Raw genomic sequence first — 21,560 nt, 5'->3', positions numbered from 1 at the left:
AATTTGATAGTTCATATAAGTAGTAGACTCAACTATAAAAATATCTTTCAACTAAAATGCACTGATGAGTCACACCCACAAACGATTAGATATCCGTTTTAAGACCTGTCAGCATTGAAACCGATTTTATTATAAACTTTAAAAAACATGACCAACCGCTTTGAGTAAATATTGTGAAGTGAATAGAAAAAAGTTATTACACATTGCAAACGGCACTTACAATCCACATAAAGTACCAAAAAGAGGTAAAATTATGCGACAAAGCCCTTACAGCGTTTATCATGCAGTGATAAATACTCCAGAATAAGTCAATATAATCGAATGTAGCATGTAAATTACTTGAATCTTGAATCTCTTTATTTTTCTTAAAATCTTAATACATTTTCTTCATGTTTGATTTTCATAAAATATTTAGTCTGATCTGAAGGCATGTAGCTTTAAGTCCATTTTATATCAATTATTTGATTGTTTTTTTTTTAATGTTTATACATGCATATATAGAAAATAATACATAAGTTATAAAACAAACTTGTATCAATATTCCATAAATTTGCTTTTCCTTCTCTAGAATATATTTACCAACCTGACATGACCATCCCAATACTGCCAGTGTTGAATGGTTTATATTAACGTTATCAAGCCGGTGCTAGGGGACATGAGAGATGTTGCACCGTTCATAAACAGACCAGATCAAACCGAGTCTTCAATTTTCATTATCATTTCTCAAGAATGAGCCTCCCTTTTCAGAATTTCTGCCTCTTTGGGAATCCTAGAGATATTTATCGAGATATAGTAATTAAATGTCAGTTTCTAGCGACTGCACTAATTACGAGATATAATCAACTGTATGTTATCTAGTATTTTTTGTACAGAATTAACTCAATACTAAATAAATATATCTGTAATTCAATAGTTAATGAACTCTGCTTTGGAAATTATGCACATTAAGTACATTTCCTATATAAAATGAACCCCGGAGTAAGTGATATTTTTTCTTCTTTTTTTTTAAATTTGTATTACATTTTTTCTTTATCTTAAATTTAAATTTTATTTATTTTCCATAATAATAATAATAATAATAATAATCGTCGTCGTCGTCGCCGCCGCCGCCGCCATCATCATCATATTTGTATTCATCATCATTATCATCGTCATGTCATCATTTTCATCATGGTCTTGTCGTTTCCGTTTCCATCTTCATCATAATTTTCTTCTCATTCATATATGTTTTGTTCCTTTTGTCTTCATCTCATTATATTCTCCACACTCCGTTTTCAACATTTATTAAATCTCCTCATTTTCTTCTCTCCCCGTTTCGTTTTATTTTTCGCTCCTTTGTTTTATATCATCTTCTATATTGCATTGTTTCCGTTCTGGTTTATTGACTTTCGACCTTTGTAGTGTTTGCGCTCCCTGATCATACACAGACTTTGATTATAAATGATATTGCTTACATTTTGTATTGACACATCGGTACATTACAATGGGTATGAAAGAAATTCAATAATTTCTTAACTTCTACCAATAAATAGTTTTTTTAGTCTATTTCAGGGAGAACATATTCTAAATCGTGTGCTTGCTAATATAGCATTTAATTAGTTTGGTTTATTTGTCAAGTGTCAAACAAACGGAAAGATGAAAGGATTAATTAGGTAACAAAATAATTGATTATTGATTGATAATGTAATTGCATACCACATCTACGTCAAACTCTGATCCAATATATATGTTCATTCGCCAATTTATTTAAATCTTTGAACTATATCATGTGCTTAGCTATTTCTTATATCTGATATGTGTATTGGAACAAAAAGTTTCGAAATAAAATTTATGTTCTGTTCTGTTTTGTTTATATTTATGATCAGATGTGGAAAATGTAATATTTATGTTAGATGATATGGAAACAACAGCAGTATAAGTATTAAAGAATGAGTTAACTTCTTTATAAATAAACTTTAGTTCAGATAAACTTGCACAGTGACACATTAATGCGATAGGTCTGAAACTATTTTCAATAACCATTTCGTTGCCACTTTTCACTGTTTATTTGTCCTTATATAGATTTGACAGATATAATCGCTCCGTCTATCTGTATTTTCTCCACATATGTAATTCTAGTTTTTAACTTATTGCAAAAGCGTTGCTTGACAAATTATTTCTATCACCTTATATATCTTGGAAACTATGAAACACGTGACTTGCAACATTATATCGGGCAGCTTACATTTCGAGATAAAGATAGAAAAGACGTGTAAAGTTATACAATCTAGCTTAAATGCTGTAGGATCAGATATTTTGCGAGGCTTTAAATTTTGCTGATTTCGCGAAAAAAAACTCTCTCTTGGTTTTCTTTTTTAAGTAGCTTTTAACACACGCGTATACCATGATCAATCATCTTTTTAAAGATTCCTGCAAAAATAAATGTCCGTAAACATTTGCAGACATTATACCTCGCAAATATTTTCCCAACAATTTGAACTGGCATAGTTACTGCAAGATAGCAAGTACGGTTATGAAATACTACATGTAACAATAGCGTCAAGTTTTTTCATATATAATTAAACACTGTTAAAGGCACAATATTCCTTAGAAATTAATACATATATATTTCGTTAGAAAAGGTCAAATATTATGCTGTTATAATGCAGTGGGAACATAGATGCTTATCACCTGGCTAATTTAACGGAAACAGTGAAAAAGGTTGTCATACAGGCAGCAAAATGTGAATTTGACTTCAATACAACATACTAAATCAGTTAAACTAAATCAATGCCAAAATGTTACAGAAGCAAAAAAAAAGAAAGAACGTATATAACACAACTTCAAATGCACACTTAAATTAAAACAACAAAAAAACTTGAAAACTAGAAATTTTATCATTTTACTTGTTTTAGTGGGTCTTTTATCAAGGCATTACCTCAACAGATACAGTTCCATTTAGTTTTACAACAAAATATGATCCTATATATGAATATATAAACTAATTATGAAATAAACGCCAAACCAAAAAACAAAAATAAAGAAAAGGGCCATGATGACCAATTTATCGATCACCTGGCTGAAGTAAACAATGTTTTTTTTGAAAGTCAATGGTTGCTAAGAACGTCAATGATAGTCATAGAAAGTCAATGGTTCTATGAAAGTCACTGGTTGCTAGGGAAAGCCAATGTTAAATATGGGCAATCAATAATTGATTTCAAAATCACTGGTTGCTATGGAAAGTCAATGCTAATTATGGAAAGTCAATGCTTGCCTAAGGTAGTCGCTGGTTGCTACGGTAAGTCAATAATTGCTATGAAAAGTCAATACTTATTATGGTACTAACTGGTTGCTATGGAAAGTCAAAAGTTGTTATGGAAAGTCAATAATTGCTTTTGAAGTCTATGATTACTATCGAAATCTCTGGTTACTATGGACATCATCGGTTGCTATGGATGTCCCTGGTTGCGATGGAAGTAAATGATTGCTTTGGAAGTCAAAGGTTACTATAGATAGTCAATGAGTAAGTCACTGATTACTATGGAAAGTCACTGGTTGCTATGAAAAAACTAGTAGCTTTGAACAAAGTGATGGTTGCTATGGAAAATCAATGGTTGTTAAGGATGTCTCTGGGTGCTAGGGAACGGATTGTTTGCCAAGGGATTCACTGGTTGCTTTGGAAAATCAATGGCTGTGTGAAAATTCATTGGTTGCTATAAACGTCACTGGTTCCTACAGAAAAGTCAATGATTGACATGGAAGTCTGGACGATGGACGCCTGACAAATTATAATCACAATTAGCTCACGTGAACTAAAAGGAAGATTATTTTATGTTATAACTATCATTATACATATTAGGAGAATCCATGACTGTCTCGTTTTTTGTTTTGCACAAATTATATTTGATATCAAGAACTTCAAACTTAATTGTTTACTCGTAATATAATGGATAGTTCGTAAAGCCCTTTGGGACTGAATTGTCTTAATGTTCGTCTTCTGTCTTGCTTCGTCGGGCCCTTGTAGGTGTTTTTCTTGTTGCTCTGTCTTCCTTTAGGACATTGAGTACTTTTGTTATGGTCATTGGGTTTACTTTTATATGTTTCTACATGATCATTTTAGTGTTTTACTTATTTAACCTTTTGTAACCATGACAACTGTTAGAATTTCACTTGGCGGGGATTCATTTTATTTACACTGTCTCGTTTATAGGAACATGGTGGGGCTAAGAGCGAGATTTGGTGCACCATTAACCGGTTTAAACTCCCTAGCAGTCATAATTATATGCTGCTGACCGTTCCAAGGCGGCGCCCTACTCTGTTCCTCAGATGTATGTCTATGTTATTTCATACTGTTTTGGTGACACTTTTGCTTGTGTCCCTTGTTGTTTTCTCGTCTACGGTAAGTATCTTCCCCATTGCCTCTGGTTTTTATTTCTTTGATTAACCCCCCCCCCCCTTCCCCCGGTCTCCTGTCCCCTTCCCCTTTGTGGGCCATTTATTATTTTCTTTGAATTCCTAATGAGTTATAAATTATTTATCATTTAATGTTTGACCTGGCCGTGCTCTGTCTTTGCCCTGTCCTGTTTTTGTTTGGGGTCCGCCTGGGCTCCTTGCCATTGGTTCTTGTTGCTGGGTCATATGGGGGTTGCGTTCATTGAACGCCGCCTTTCCTTGTTGATCTTGTTTCTCATATTCTATAAATAGCATTCAATTGTAACAAATGTTAAAAAATAGTACAAAATGTTATAAACAGGTCGTGATACTTTTTTTATCGAAATCTGAGAGACCCGATTTCTGAAATAATCTGACGTCGCCTCGTATTGCTTTTTCATCTAGAATCATGGTGTAGACTTGCATGCCATTAATCAGTAGCAAGCTGATCAATATTTGACGTATAAATATGGTTCTTTAAAGAACAATAACCTTTTTATTACGTCAATGACGTTAATTTCAAGCATGTTAAGTGGCATATTGATGTAATATCTATATGCTACGTCATATTTTGCCATTAAATGTACGGCTGTTAACTTAAGTATAAGACAGTCTCTAGGAAGCCAAATGTTACAAAGAAAATAACGAACGTGCGGTCATTAGCTTAGATGTATATTTATGGTGGCTGATTTTTTCGCACCGCGGAGCTCTAGCCCAAAACACGAAACTACGGCTAAGTGACGACTTTGTCGTAGTTTCTCTATGTGGGGCGCTAGGAGTAGACACTAGGATATGATAATTTGGAATTTTGTAGTATTGTCGTGATTTCGCCTGGCGCACCGCGGAGCGAAAATACGACATGACACAAATCAACCAACATACATATTAGTAATTAAATATCTTATACAGACGTAAGCAAAACATTTCATTAATAGCATTGTTCTAATTTGCTGACACTTATAACGAAAAAAATGACGTTATTACAATATCTTCTCGTAAATTGCAAAGTTACAAAAAATAAATGTTCTAACCTCAAATAGAGATTGTATTTATTGTCAATGACGTCAGAATGGCAGATGAACGACAACGTGATAAGTAACGAACCAATCAAGCTATGATGCAGCTTTTACATAGACTAAGAAACATAGATCAATCATAAAACAGTGCCCCCACCCTACACACACAAACAAACAAAAAACGATTTGACACGGGCTTGCATACATATTTGTCGTGACGTTATATACATTATACAAATAAACTGTAAAATATGATATTGAATTAGCTTATGCAACTCAAATTCTGTCCTTGAATCATTTAATATTCATATCTTATCAATTTTTTAACTTTTAAAATAAAATTTACATTGTAATCAAGAGGTAAATTATATCGCTGCCTCAACATGAGAATATCAATCAATTTCCCAATACCACCCATCTAGCAAAAAAGGTGTACCCGCCAGTGAAATATTTAAAAAAAACATTTATTTGATTAAATTTTTGATTATTACATTTCTATCATAATCTTTTTTTTATTTTTTCTTGCAAAATGATAATGATCTTATATAATTTGATACATGAAGGGAAAAAGAAGCCCCCATCTATTATAAAAGATCCTTTAATTTACAGAAATTCCCCTTGCAAATATACCATTTTTCATAATTGAAATTCTGACAGCGAAAGTATAAGAAATGCGATATTGTAATTTGTTTCCATTACCAACGGGCATAGCACAACATCATTTGATACTGTGACTGCAGTTTCTTCATAAATTTAAGGCGGGCGATGTAAAATGTGCGTGGGTGTTTTAACTATTGTCTCATTTTAGCTAATCATTTAGACATTTGTTATTTAGAATAATTGATGGTTGACGTGTTTGCTTTAATTTTCGTAAAATTAAGTCATACATTATGTTGTATTTAAGTGAATCTGGTTCATAGTGGAAGATATGTTATACCGAATAATATTTTTACAAACATGAAAATAAACCTTAAAATAATAATGGATAAATGTTGTTGGCAAGTGTAAGATACATGATCTGATATTACATTTCTATATATAGCAGATGATAAATCGTTCTAGAACAAAAAAGTATTTTCTCATAACATAATGTTTTCTACAAAATCAGTAAGCAAATAAAGCAACCATTGCGTTTCCATAGCAATATTTTAAATAGTTATGGAAAATGTGTCCATTGTAGACTGCTCCACTGTAAACGGCATTCCATAATAGCAAGTGTATCATCATACGGTCGTGATTATCCCAAACTGCGGTTTCATGTATAAACTTTATTATTCTACTTTTATAAAACAAAAAAATCAGTTTAGATATTGCAACGTAAGAAATAACATCTTGTTGCAATCTCCTTAAGCTAGTGTAAGGGGTCTTGGATGGTCGCAACCATTTTATCAATGACGCCCAGCTTCTATCTGCAACATAACATCCAGTTTATCTAACAATTGATAAGCAGATAGAATATAATATAATTATCTTCATGATTTTATTTCAAGTTTGTCTTCATACATAGCAAGTAGCAGCATAGCGACATATCCTAACAATAAACCAATGTTTTGTGCAACAAACATTTTTATTGTGCATTTTGTTTTAAAATATTCCTTACATTCCGGTACCTGCAAGTATAAAGTGTGCTCTATTTAGCCATCAATTTATATCAATAATAAATATTACAAGATATAATCCTTTATGTGAAGAGTTCCATACCTAGTATCTGCAGTACAGATTTAGTGTGATGTTTCATTTTGAAAAGCGTTCATAATAAATAAAGTAAAAATTAAAATTGAAATAAAGACAACAAAAAGGAAAACTTTTTAGATCAACGTATACAATTTAAAAGAATAAAACAGTTAATACTTGAACGTTCACAAGAGCTTTAAATAAGAATCCATAACTATCCACCAAGCCGTTTTGAAAACGGCCCGGATAGACTACACGTAATCCAAACATGCTTAAGAAAAGTTCAAGAGGCATTTTGAGAGAAACAATTTGAGTATAGCAAGGAGACCGTGGTGTGTCAGTTATTAAAATCGACTGTGACCACATGATACGGTAGATGAGCATGCATTTTCGAAGCGATTTAGAAATCATTATAAAATTTTACCAGATCAGTCAGGGCAACGTATAAAAACATTCCGGCGCCGACAGCGAATATCCACTGAGAGGCCTCGACTTGCTCTCCGAGAGACAATCCCAAGTACAGTCCAGCAAATGCTGTCAGACTGGACACAAAGTTTAACACCATTGCTCTCTTGATTGACATCCCAGTTGACACGAGTATAGCAAAGTCTCCTGTAAACATTCAGCAGTAGTAATGCTATATATTTCTTTTACAAAATAGAAATAATGATCTCCTACCACTAGTAGAAAGCCTGTCATCATGATAATAAGTTTTTTTTACATTGAAATTGATTCATGTTATAACAACAGGTCCATTCTGATGCTTATTTTTCGGTAACATTTCCATAACGCTCGAAAAACAATATGTCTCGATTTTGTCACAGATTTGTAGGTTGTAGCTACAAGTGCTTAGATGCTCCACTTCAAAGGCTTCAGGTCAAGGACTTGGCAGTCAGATGCCCGTGCAACGTTGGCGTTTTATCACACATAGCCCTTACATTTGTAAGTATCTAAATGTAAAAAATACGCAATGTGACCTATGCATTGGTCTGATTGCGTCGCGTAATAGCCAGTGCAGCAAAAATAATTAAAACAGCTAACCAACGAAATATGCCCTGGTGGCCGTTACGCATTGGAACTGATTCGTCTGCTTTTACATTTTTAATCGTGAATACTGAAATATATACATTTGTAGTTGTTGTACGTTTAAGTTAGACAAAAGACAATGCGAGAAGATTAAATAATTATTGAACCTGACCTACATTCAATAGCAAAATGCACTTCAACCCAAAAATATAGTGGACAGTAGAATAATGTACTTTATTATCTGGTATCTTTGGAAACTGAACAGTACCTAGCTCATGTGGCAGCTCGTGGCAGAGTACTGTTATTGATGTAGAAATACCCTTTGAAAAATTTAATGAAAATGCAGCTCCTACTGCAAGTCCGTCAGCAAAATTGTGAATTCCATCCCCGATAATAATCATCCAAGCCAGTGCCTTAACCCCTGAAAAAAGTTTCTAATAATATGAAATGAAAATTTGAATAATCACAGTAATGTCAGCACAGCTACTTATTACATCATTAAATTACAAATTACAAAATTACAGACGTCGAAACATTATTTAGGAATTCATTAAGCCTGTGTTGGATATAGAAGTATGCATACTACACATGGTCGTTGAATATCGATTATTTTTTTCTGCCGTAGGCTGTTTGTTTTCGCCTTGACTTCCGGTTTATTTGGATACTATTTACCATATTTTCTCCGGTATTTACCGGACATGTTCCTAGGAACGATTAAACCCTGTTTCACTACAGCCGATTATCTTTTGTAAATATCATATATTTAAAATCAAATGGCAAAGGAGAGCAATACATATCAATCATATCGTCCAATGGACGGAAAATGCAAGCAGTGTAATAAAATTCATTCATCTTAATAAGAGCACAATAACAAAGAAATCCGGACTGAAAATGATATTGTGGATATTAAACATATTAATAAAAATTGTTAAAAAATATAAATGTTAAATGAAAGAGACGTTCCATCTAAAGTGACATTAGTTGTTATTTCAAAGGAATGTATTCGTTTAAAACAACATTTGGAATCTACAGATATATGAAAACGAAACTCCGGTGGTTCTACTCACATACCCGCTCGTGCCAAAAATAATTCATGAAGAGGCACTGCAGGTCTTCCTCCACAGTTAAAGCTAGAAAGTCGCTAAAATGACCTCTACTGTGTTGATGCGACGAAAAACCCAAACCCCCCAAAAAAGATTTAATAATAGTAGTCATATTATAATTATTAATCAATGACTTCATGAATTCTTACATGGATTTGTTATCAATTTTGGGGATTTAAAAATGACATTGATGAGTTAGTCAGCCGACAGTATAAAATCTGGCACGGTTGAGCATTACTCTATGTTTATGTTGGTGACAAAGTTTATTCACTTTCGGTTCTAGCAGGTGAAAGAAAAACGACACTCACCAGACTGTGCATCATGAATGCTTATTCTATCACTTATGCTTGAACACCGCTGCTCTAACAATTGTCTAGTTGATTCAGGAGGCGGGATACGAATTGGATTGGATAACCCTGGTTCAAGCACTTGGGTGGTTGAGTCAGTTTGTTGATCATTGTTTGTGGCTTGTATGTTAGTGTTGTGAGTGTTATTTTCTTGGTCTATGTTTAGTGTCTTTGGAATATTATTTTTTATCGACACATTATTCTGAAAATTTACATATACATATGCATACATCTGTTTGAACAGTATACAACTAATCATATTAAAACAATATTGCGTTCTTCTCAGTTCAAAGCAAATACTTTGACGTTCAGACTTAATAAATACTCTATGAGTTATAACGTGTTTTACATAAATACACATTATGCCTCAGAAATTCATATTTTTTAAACTCTATACAAAAAAATTAATTGATTGAGATTATATTAGACATTTTACAACTATAAAATGCAGCACTGAACATGCAGTTATGTATCGAAAAGGTAGCACAATTTAAAAACAGTCATATTTAAATATAGTATCAATATTATTTTTATTATACTGGTTAAAATTTTGATAATTATAATTATTTTTATCATTATTATGATTATATTGTCATCATCATCAGCATCATTACCTCTGTCACAATTCCAAATTTTTTATCAATTGTTCCAGGAACAAATGATAATTAATAAGAATTAATGCTACTTTAAAAAGATGCCAAAATGCCAAATTTTTTATCACTTGTTCCAGAAATAATAATAATTATTAAGAATTAATGCTAATATAAAAAGATTCCCTTACTAGGTTCAAGTTTGTTTCTCGAATGGTATCATCCTCCTTGCCGTATTTCACGGAAATCTGAATAAGACAAATAACAAAAGATACATAAACAATACAATTTTTAAGGAGGAAATCTTAAATGAATTCCGGTATTATCAGTATTGTAAATGATGTGCACTAACAGAAGACACGTTTCAAGCGTAACTGTTTCCGACAGTCTGCTCTGTGTAGTAAAGAGTAACTACGACAGCTTTACATCCCCGTCTTTAACAACATACCAGTTTTTGATTATTTTCCTTCCTTCCTTGATTTGTCAACTCTCCTTTAGTTATAATGACATAACCATTTAAAATAACTTCTTCGTCAAATGCTTTAAGGGGGAATTCCACTGAGGTTAAAAGGCATATAAACATAACATTTGATTATTTTACACGGATCAAGTGGGAAACTTTACGACAGAAAGATAAACAAAAACTATTTAGAAATATTCTCGGAAACAAATTGATAATTGTATTTTTGTAATTTTTTTGTAATATCCGTAGCCCTATTTGAGCTATTTGTGTAAAAAGCGTGGCAATGCTTTTCAATTTTTGTTGAGCGAATGATCTGTAATTTTGCACACAAGTTATTGGTTAAGACTCAAAGACTGGTTAAGATGCCAAAATGCCAAAGTTTTTATCACCTGTTCCAGAAACAATAATAGTTATTAAGAATGAATGCTACTATAAAAAGATTCCCTTACTAGGTTCAAGTTTGTTTCTCGAATGGTATCATCCTCCTTGTCGTATTTCACGGAAATCTGAACAAGACAAATAACAAAAGATACATAAACAATACATCGATAAGTGTTTTTTTTGTAATTTTTGTAATATCCGTAGCCCTATTTGAACTATTTGTGTAAAAGCGTTGCAATACTGTTAAATTTTTGTTGAGCGAATGATCTGAAATTTTGCACACAAAGTATTGGTTAAGACTTACATCAAATGGATCATTACCAAAATATAATGTCAAGGCCCGTTATGTCAAAAGCCCTCAGTGGAATCCCTTTTAAAGAAAACTTGATTTTTCAAACTTTACTTAACACTATGTCGGTGGAATGAATGAGCATTAATTATAATTTTGCAAGGCATATTTTACAAACAAAATATTTCTTAATTGAGTTCCGTTTAAGACAAATGATTTTGTCTTCGAATTGGTAAATCTACTCTTAATTAAAAGGGATACATATTCAAACCCTTAATTAAACAATAAAAAACCAATCCATTGTAAGTTATTTGAGCCGAGTGATGACAAAACCAACTTAATGGGTTTGCGACCAGCATGGATCGAGACCAGCCTGCGCATCCGCGCAGTCTGATCAGGATCCATGTTGTTCGCTATCAGTTTCTCTACTTGTAAAAGAGTTTGTAAGCGATCATCATGGATCCTGATCAGACTGCGCGGATGTGCAGGCTGGTCTGGATCCATGCTGGTCGGAAACGCATTATATTGGTTTTGTCATGACGCGGCCCATTTGTCTATGGATATTTTTAGGAAAGATGGAGTCTTAAAGCAATTGTTTAGATATTTTCAGTCCAAATGTTTTGAAACAAAACCAGGTTGCTTTTAAACTTTGTTCACTGCCATAATTATAATCTGCTACTCAAACTTAATCTTAACTTGCATTTAAAATGATTGTTTTAGATAACTTAAATGAGTCTTTATCCTAAGCCTACAAGCAAGTTACATTGTGGCAATGGTTATGCAATCAAAAATATTGTAAATATAATGCATCATTTTGTTTTAGATTTCTGTGATAATTCCCGACAAGTTTTATCATTACTTCTCTAGTTCATGTTACCATGCCTTAGCGATCACAGTGGAAATTACGATTTGCTCTTTTTGTGTTTGTTGATGTGCATGCCACCGTGATTGAGCTTATGTTCTGTTTTGTTTGCTTTGCTCCATGTTTTGATATAACAATACATTGTGGCGAAATATATATTATCTTATCATGATTTTAACATTAGATAACTCATTTGATAAAGCTGAAAGTACTTACCGACTTTATTTGTTCATTCCCAACATTGATAGCGTGGCTATGCGTATGTCGAATAGAAAGTAACAACTCAAGAACAAAGAACGCGTATATGCTGGCCAGGAACGCACATAGTTTCCTCAGATGTCCAGGCATCAGCTCATCATCATCCTCGTCCATGTCACCTTCTCCCATAATAACCTGTATATATATTTATCATTAATCTCTCTATCTGCCACCCTAACTCTTCTGAATGTTTGTAATAAACTAATTCTTTCGCAAGAGTTCAAACCCCAATCAGCACCTTTAGTATCTAGTTGTCCATTACTGACAATTTTTATTTTTGTCTTCTGTTTTCTTTAAGAAAGATGAAATTTAGCAAACAATATTATATTGCATGGTCTAATTTATCCCCTCCAACCCTCTTGTGTCTGTAATGGTTGAGGCATCAGAATTTCAGCCACTTTATCCCTTCATGATCGTAAGAGGCGACTAAATAGGTTTGAATAACTGGAGTCTATACATGTTTTAGCTACGGCAGGTGGGATGGTTTTGACCCCTGTTATAGCTTAAAGTTTGTAACACCTGATGGTAACAAACAATTATGTTTCGACGCCATATGACAAAAATTCTGCTGGTGTACCTTAAAACCAAACACAAAAGTCGAGTAGCTAGATCTGACTCTACAACATATTGACGGCTATAATTATTATACCTCTTAAAAAAGGTCAAACTTTCCAATTTCCAAGTTAAAATTTCTCATAAACATACTCAACCAAACCAATTTTAAGTTAACATTTATTTTTCTATTCATTGCTCTGAAGATTTCAGCACTTTCCAGATTTTAGGTACAGACAAAAACTTTTAAATTCCTTACATTGTTCTTTTAAATCTGAATACATCTCTATCATTTTCTTTCAAATACACAATAATTCAAATAAAAGAGGACACAAATGACCTAAAGCCCTTATTGCTCAAAGAAACGGTCGATTTTGTTTACTTTTCCGTGAGATAAGTACATGTACATTTGTTAACGTACCAACATATAAATTGAGTTACCTCAGGCAGTAAATGAAGCGCGGCGTCTGCGACAAGACACCCAACAGCAAGTGATAGCATAGACCCCATCATGTATATTTTCACGTCTGCCCTGGATAGCTTCATGAAGCCTGCTCCGACAATGCTACAAAGACTTATGACAAGCACTGATAACGATCCGTACAGGTAGCCTAAACAAAACAAATGAAAAAATTTGCTCTTGAAATTCCGTTTTATATATCAAATACAACAATAGACCTATTCAAATCCAGAAAGGGTAATAAGGTCATACAATGCTCCGTGGCTGGATGGTGAAAGTTAAAATTTCAAATCACCGCGGGGAAACTTCATCTGAGGAAACGTTCGAGCTGGAGAATGAAAGATCGGTAGTTCTACAAAGGTCTCTAGTCGTGCCTGAAAATAATGCACAAATGGGGTACCTGGGGTCTTCCTTAACATGTAAAACTCGAAACTAATCATATTATGATCTTTACCTTGTTGATCCGTCTTAAACAGAAATTAAATAATAAAAAGAAATTCATTTATATCGAAAGCGAAAAAAGCAATGTTGATATACGTAGAAAACATACTTTTGTATCGAGGGGTTGAGCTTGATTCCTCTATAGTATTGTTTAACACTGAAGTCATATTTGATGCCAGAGATATGTCTGTTGAAGAGTCGGAAGACGTTCGGACAGTGGACACTGTAGTGTGCTGACGGTGTGCTGAATGACTGTGGTGATGACAAGGTCTAAACAATGCTTTATAAAGTAACACGGGGCACATGTCTAGGAACACAGACATGGATATGTTGACACCTCCAATGGTATTCTCAACATTAAACGCTCTGAGAAGAGACCGTTCATCGAAACACTGAAACATAAAACGTATTGTAAAATACATGTTCATGTAAATATGGGGGTGAGAGAGAGAGCTGAAGACACATTTCAACCTAAACACAATTATAATTTTTTTGATTTTTAGCATAGCATTAAATGTTTAGAAATGTTATATATTGTATTATATTTTGACATTTCATTGAACAAATTTTGAAGTTAATCTGTTGTTCACCTTTAAAGAAATTTGAATGCAATTACAAAATACGTTCTACAATAACAGTATTGTTTTAATAGGTTTTAATACGTAACTAAGAACAATATAAAAGAAAAAGCAAGGGCTATTTGAAGGCATCTTTTATACACAAGGAGATACTGGCTTCAAACAGGCAACAAGGAAAAGCACACCTGTCTATTTACGAACTCGCTTCCTTTGTTATTCCAGTCATAGTTAAGAAATCCTGGGTTCAAGTTTGGTGTTCGTGAAAAAGGCGGGAGTAAAGGCGGGTGTCCATTATCCCCGATATCGTGAAATTGGTTCCGTTGGCCAGATGAATAAACATATCTTTTAATAAAGTCTGCCGAGCCAATTCCACTATATATTTCAGACAGGGAATGTGAATTTTGTCTGTATGAGGGAGTTTCACGTTGATGGTTTTCTTTCGATGCATCGCATTTTAAATCACTGATCATTGAGGTCAAACCTGTACAAGGATCATATTTATGATAAAAATGATATTGATACCACAGAATAAGACATGTAGTTGAATAAATTATACTGATTCTAACAACGATATAATTAAAAAATAATAAAAATCTGATTGATATCATTAAGCATTATTATATAGTTTTAAAGTATATTTGATCTTACATTACATAAGTTATTTTAACTACTTATTATTTTCTACAGGTTTTAGGGGTTTACTTACCATGTGTTGCTTGCAAATTGTCTCTTAAACGATAGTGTGTGTATATCGCTTGAAGATGGGTGCCTGGACATATTTCGTTTTTACTGACCAAATTATATCCTGAAAAATGACCAAACGTTATTAACACGTTTACGTGCAATATTTTTACCTGTTTTAAATATCTTCAAAATTAATGTATTTTGTTGGCATTCAAAACTTTTTTCCAATTCAAATGTTATTGCATTTTTGTCCGGCAAAACATTGCCTTTGGCAATACATACAAAACATATAAGTCACTTAAAATACACACACAAAAATGCAATGTTTAAATGAAATGCAGAAACATGTCAAAACTACAATTCTTGCATTGATTCTATAACATTAGATCTTAAAGATCCTGTAACTCTTTTTTATGGCTTTATAAAAGAAATATAATGCTCAAATGAAGATTTATCAATATTGTAAGTTCAAAAAAGCATCATTCGTCAAGATATAACCAAATTTGCATTTCATGTTAATAAAGGGAAGTAATTAGAAACATATTATTCGATGTTTGAAAATTGTTTAAGAAGCATAATTATATACATATATAAAATTTCACTTAAGTGTGGTAACAACTTTAATAACAACATACAGTATCTTTAACGCGGATGCATTACCGAGTAATTTACAAAATTGTAATACTTTAATTCCTGATGGCATAATGTATTATAACTTATTCAAAGTTGGAAAAGATACATCATTTATGAAAGATTTTCTTATTTTCTTGATCTGGGTGTGCCATTCACAGCTTCAACAAAACTACTAGCTGTGTACGAAAATTACTAGCATCGTGCTCATAACATTGTGACAAGAATAAAAGCTTTTTTTCTTCTAACGCTGCGTCTAGTGAATTTTTATGACATTTAAAATTTGTTTGTTTGTTTACATAATTCACGACTTACCTTGTAAAATGTATAACATGAGCGCTGATAACCCAATATTTCTTCTATTCTCCTCGTTATTTCTATCGCCATGATCAATATGCACAGTTCTTTCCAGAGAGAATTCGTTGACGCACTGCAAAATATAATACAATTAAGTGCAAAAGGTTCAAAATCCTACTTATTGTTATTCACTGTATTGTTATAGCTTTTACTTTCCAAAACATAATATTACATACTTTTAAACACACAATTTCAATATTGCAAATATAAAAAAGTAAACTAGTGTTAAAATAATGTCACAGATCATTTCAATATGCAAATAAGGTAATATTTAAGTAAAACGAAAAACACGATTTTTGCAGTGAATAAGTTCAGCATCCTGAATTATATTTAAGAATGCGTCATTAAAACTTTTGGAAAATTATAATTTTGTTATATTTATTTCAAGAAAATTGTAGTTGATTGTTAGATATCAATCTTTGTGATACTGAAGAAGTAAATCTAGTTACTTCCATTTTATTTCTTAAATTTTATCACAAAGTAAAGAGTGAAAGAGCTAATATCCACAGCGTTTATTTTGGGTAAGTCTTCAACAGTGTTATTTATCATATGCGTATCCTGCTACGGGAAATAAATTACGAAGTGGGCAAACAAAGTTGTGACTCTCACCATAAATCTGTTTGTAAATGTCTCTGAATCATACGCCAGAAGTTTAATCTTGTCAAAATGTCTAGGAACAGCTAATCTATTGTATTTTCCCTCAACAGATCCATAAATGTGACGCAGAGACATTCTATCAAACTTTTCCTTTGCCCTGATACACTCTTCCCGCAGCTTTTCAGAGCAGCATGGGTTGAATTCAAATGGCGACATCGCTGCAACTGATATAATGGGCAGAAACAGATCGTTTCTAAGCTGATCATTGTTGAGTAAGTCCGTCAGATTTGAATTTCTGCTAGTGTTTCTGATCTTGAATTGAAAAGAAGATATTGCAATATACATGTTCGGTGACATGTATCAATATTTTCTAGGTAGTATTTCAAAATGAGAACTTAACTCATACTAATAATTGTTTTACATAATAGGGATTTATAATACGAAACAAAATGTGAAATCCGGTGCTGGATAAAACTGAATAATTTAATATAGTTTGCAGTTAAATGCCAAATATCTAATCAGCTTTAAATATTTTTTTATATTATTTTTTTGTTCTTTATTCACTTCAGATGTTTGATATACGGTAGATAAGGCCAAAATTTCAATGAATATGTGAAGTTCACTAGACCTTGATAGATTTGATGCCATTTCAAATGAAATAAATTTTGTATAACAATTATGATAATTGGATAATCGTATGTCTTACAGCCTCCAACATTGGGTGTTCGTCTGTGTTTTCACATCTCACCACATTGTTTACACCCAATCTAACTAATAACACGTCAATCAAATCCGTCAAACTAAAAATATCTATTTTGGTCTGTATCCACTTATTGAATGCGTTCTCAAATTCGGCTTTGCTTCCATACTCTACAAACAAAGGTGTTGGGATTAGTTAAATAATATCAATATCGTTCTGGCAGGTGCGACATGAGATCATATATTTACATATATACTCTGATCACTTATCAAATCATTCCATTAACAAAAATAATAATAGAAATCAATGTTGTTAAGCACGTGTAAATGACCTTTCATTCAAAAACTTTAAAAGAAATTAAAATGGAAAACAATATCAGCAAAATCTTTGTGACACAATTATTTTAATAGAAACAATTTGATTTCTGTATTTCTTTCCTTTCTGTTAATTTACTTACAGTTAATAAACAATATTTATCTAGACAAGTAAATTACACTCAATTAACAGTATACTTATATTTATTTTGTCACTGCCTTAACAGGCACGCATATAAGTCTGCTCAACTGACAGTCGAGTGACTAAGGTCGTTGACATACATTAAACGTCTTTCCCCTTACCGCTGTGTGTTCGAATCCCGTCATGTAAGGAAGCTATTCAGCTAGTAATAGACCGTCGCTGGTTCGACTCAAATGCCCGTGAATGTCTAACATAATGCAATGAGGAGCACCTGAGGTTTTCCCCCACCTTTAAAGCAGGAAAATGGACATGTGACCTCTAATGTGTTGGTTCGACGTAGAACCCAACCAAGAACGACAGTTGAAATCAGGTCGAGACACAACGTCGTCATCGCGATTCAGGCGAATTTGATGAGCTCCGGGGTGTATATTAAGTTAAATTACACGTTAAAACGTATTTGTATAAGATCGACATTGAACATGATTTTTCAATTTTAATTCATCACTGTTGAACTAACAAGTACTTAAGTGTTATAAGAAAACTGGAGCATGCCTCGAACCGATGACCGTAGGTTTACGGACAGTAGATAAAGTACAAAATAAAGAAAAAGAATCCCAAAAGAAAGTCTAAAACGGCAAAATTGAAAATGTTGCAGATTCGGTTTGATTGAGCTTGTTCATGTACGGTATCAGTAAATGCAAAACTACCGTCCATCCCATCTATACTAGTAGGTTACCGCTTTCTGTCATGTCCACTTACTGTAATCCTGTATGCTCAAGTGAGATGAACCGTCATGACTGAAATGAGATCCTTTAACCGACACTATCACAACCAAGTACAGGAATAAGACAGTCATCTGCCAGAAATGAAAATAATAGTATTGAAGTTATCTTTTAAGAGAAAATAATGGTCAAATATTTTGCCAGACATTTCTTCTTTATATGTACGTATTGTGCTTTCGAATTAAGCGGTGCAACAGCACTTAACAGAAATCGGCAATAAAGAAAAAAAAGAAGGTCGTAGACAATATGACATATTAATGAATGAACAATTGATAGAAATACATTAATGTTGAAAATTGTCAAAAAAATTCTCGACGATTGGTCAAAAAACTCTGAGAATTGTAAACGAGGTAATCGTATATATGAAGTACTAAATTTGAGGTGGAACTTGATTTCTGCTAATTCCGGTTTCGTTTTATAGTTTATTTTCATTTTTTTAAATTCAACTTTATTGTCTCCCTTTTGTTTGTCTTATTGAGACATTAAACGTGTATTACCTACCAACACATGAATTAGGAAACAATTGGGAGACTAGTCCATTTTCGAATGAAAAAAAAATGATCGAAGTTACAAAAATTAATACCTTAATTGCAGATTAACGAAAATTTTACAGGAAGTCGGATTGATTTTAGACCGCCTTTGGCTGAAAAATTGAATGATAAAATTGCGCGAATATACACAGAACAAAGGTCCTAAACGGCAAGTTTGAGGCTTACTGTTTAATAGAAATGCCAACATGACTTCTGTCGGCCTAGCGACATTGAAAGGAGCGGCGTTGTCCGTTCCCAAGGAGAAACGGGAAAAGGCCTCGAAGTGTTAATCACGTTGGCTCAGAACCGTATCCGTGTCCTTTCTTTGCCAGCCAAACGTACATGCTCAAATCCGATTGAAAATTGGTTGGACTTGTTCAAGCGCAAAGTCAAAGCCCGTCAGCCACCCTTCAATTTGAATGATTTGGCATTGTAAGCCAATCAAGTTTGAACCAAATATCAAAGAGAGTTATCAAGATATAATTTATATAAATGAGAGTCCATTGCGGAACTGTACTTGAATAAAGAGACTGGTACACACGGTATTAACAAAGATGTGAATTAAAAGATGTCATTTTGTGACTTTTATGTTTTTGGGAAGAAGTTGAAATTTAGCCTGAACTTTTTATTTTCTTGGTAATTGTGACCATACATTTTGCTATATGTTATTCATAAATTGTTTTTCAATCGATCGCCATATATTGTCTTGCATTTCTATCAAACAGTTAGCCTCAGACTTACATAGAGTGGCCACTTTTTTCTGTGTATTAATATCTGTAAAAATAGAATAACAAATAATCAGTTACCACACTGTGCCGATAAAATACCCAAAATACTTGTCGACCTGAAATGTGTGTAACTAAAGCAAGCATGTACGGAGTCGCAGTGTGTAATCCATTATTATTAGACTTCAATTTAACCCTTATGCGACAAACTTCTGCAAAATGCGTGGCAAAAATTCTTTAAATTAAAAAGCTAAAAATATTTTAAAATGTGTAAATTGTGCATTCCATATTGCCGCTCAAGTGCCTTCCGTGATACTTGAGATTGTAAAAATGTAATATTTACATTGTTTAAATATTTTATGTTTACAAAAACTTAATCTCATGTTAACAAAATCTTTTCTACCTACCTTTTTATTATTAACCCGTGTTGTTAAGAATTAGATTTTTCGTCTTAATTCAAAATATAAATTTATAGCATTATAGAGGAAAATTCTGTATTCGTTTTCAATACAATTAAACATCAATAAATTCCTACTATGTAAATATGTAAATGTCCTTTTGACTGTGAATATTTTTATATTGAGACCAATTTAGAACAAACTCTATTCTTTCTTACCTTAATATTCATTGGGAACCATTGAGATCTTATTTATTCATGATAAATCATAAAATGTGAATATTGGTCATGTTTTCACTTTGTCCTTATCTCTTGTTTGGATTGACCTAGTCACGTTTCACATAGTCAAAGTCCATTTTAAGACCCGTGCAGATAAGCTATGTTATTTTAAGAACAATGTTTTGAATAAATGGGATTGCACCATACCTTCCTTGTTCTGTTTTGAAACCTTTTGTTTTTATACCTTTATTCTATATTTTTATCTAAACCCTTTATTTTATACTTTTATTTAAACCATTTATTATATATCTTTGTTTTCCTTTATTTTATTTGTTGTTCTAAACACTTAATTCTTTATTTTTATTTAAACCATTTAGTTTATATTTTTATTAAAACCATTTATTGTCGATTTTTTTTATATTTTTAAACCCTTTATTCTATATTTTATTTAAACACTCTATTCTATATTTTATTTAAACACTCTATTCTATATTTTTATTGAAAATTCTTTTTTTTAATAATTTTATTCAAACCCTTTATTCTATATTTTTATTGAAACCTTTCATTCTATATTTTCATTTAAACCCTTTATTATATGAATTTATTTTAACAATTTATCTTACATTTTTATTTAAACCATTAATTTTATGTTTTTATTCTAACCATAACGATATTAAATTTATTTTATTTTTATAAAGAATAAAGGGAAAGGGAAAATCTATATTTCAAATTATCTGCACTGGGAGAATAATGATTGTAAAAATCTAATTCATTCATTCATTCATTCATTCATTCATTCATTCATATGAATTTATTTTGATAAAATTCTGCACCCTTAGCAGCAACAGTGAACTTCATTTACAGGTATAACTTTAGAATACAAAATAAGTGCATGTCCAGTCAAGTAATATTTATTCTAAAATGTCGAGTATATAAAATATGATATTGCCAGCTTTGGAGAGCTTTTCAACAATTTAAAGCGGACAAATGCGGTGTATTATATTGTTTTCATCATCTATTTAAAACATGTTAT

General features: G+C 32.4%; 1 protein-coding gene across 4 annotated transcripts; it reads right to left on the bottom strand.

Moving 5' to 3' along the window:
- Positions 1 to 6,887: 6,887 nt before the first annotated feature.
- Positions 6,888 to 20,635, bottom strand: LOC132744507 (zinc transporter ZIP6-like). Of its 4 annotated transcripts, XM_060733246.1 has the most exons (17): positions 20,528 to 20,566; positions 19,240 to 19,299; positions 18,634 to 18,730; positions 17,425 to 17,588; positions 16,731 to 17,030; positions 16,080 to 16,194; positions 15,157 to 15,255; positions 14,636 to 14,931; positions 13,982 to 14,264; positions 13,413 to 13,582; positions 12,378 to 12,554; positions 11,079 to 11,135; positions 10,358 to 10,414; positions 9,538 to 9,778; positions 8,395 to 8,547; positions 7,525 to 7,712; positions 6,888 to 7,036 (listed from the first exon to the last, which is right to left on the bottom strand). In XM_060733246.1, the coding sequence occupies exons 3-17, from the start codon at positions 18,728 to 18,730 to the stop codon at positions 6,899 to 6,901; spliced, it is 2,535 nt and encodes an 844-aa protein (XP_060589229.1). In that variant the 5' UTR covers positions 19,240 to 19,299; positions 20,528 to 20,566; the 3' UTR covers positions 6,888 to 6,898. The 4 variants fall into 4 exon arrangements, with proteins under 4 accessions (XP_060589229.1, XP_060589223.1, XP_060589240.1 ...); XM_060733240.1 differs by lacking the exon at positions 19,240 to 19,299 and having other exon boundaries at positions 20,528 to 20,635; XM_060733257.1 differs by lacking the exons at positions 19,240 to 19,299; positions 20,528 to 20,566 and adding an exon at positions 20,319 to 20,470.
- Between the last annotated feature and the right edge of the window lie 925 nt (positions 20,636 to 21,560).

This window comes from Ruditapes philippinarum, unplaced genomic scaffold (genome assembly GCF_026571515.1).
Source record: "Ruditapes philippinarum isolate M1 unplaced genomic scaffold, ASM2657151v2 ctg6907_1_1_1_1, whole genome shotgun sequence".
In the NCBI taxonomy this organism is placed as follows: Eukaryota; Metazoa; Mollusca; class Bivalvia; order Venerida; family Veneridae; genus Ruditapes; species Ruditapes philippinarum.
This window is presented reverse-complemented; position numbering and strand designations above follow the sequence as displayed.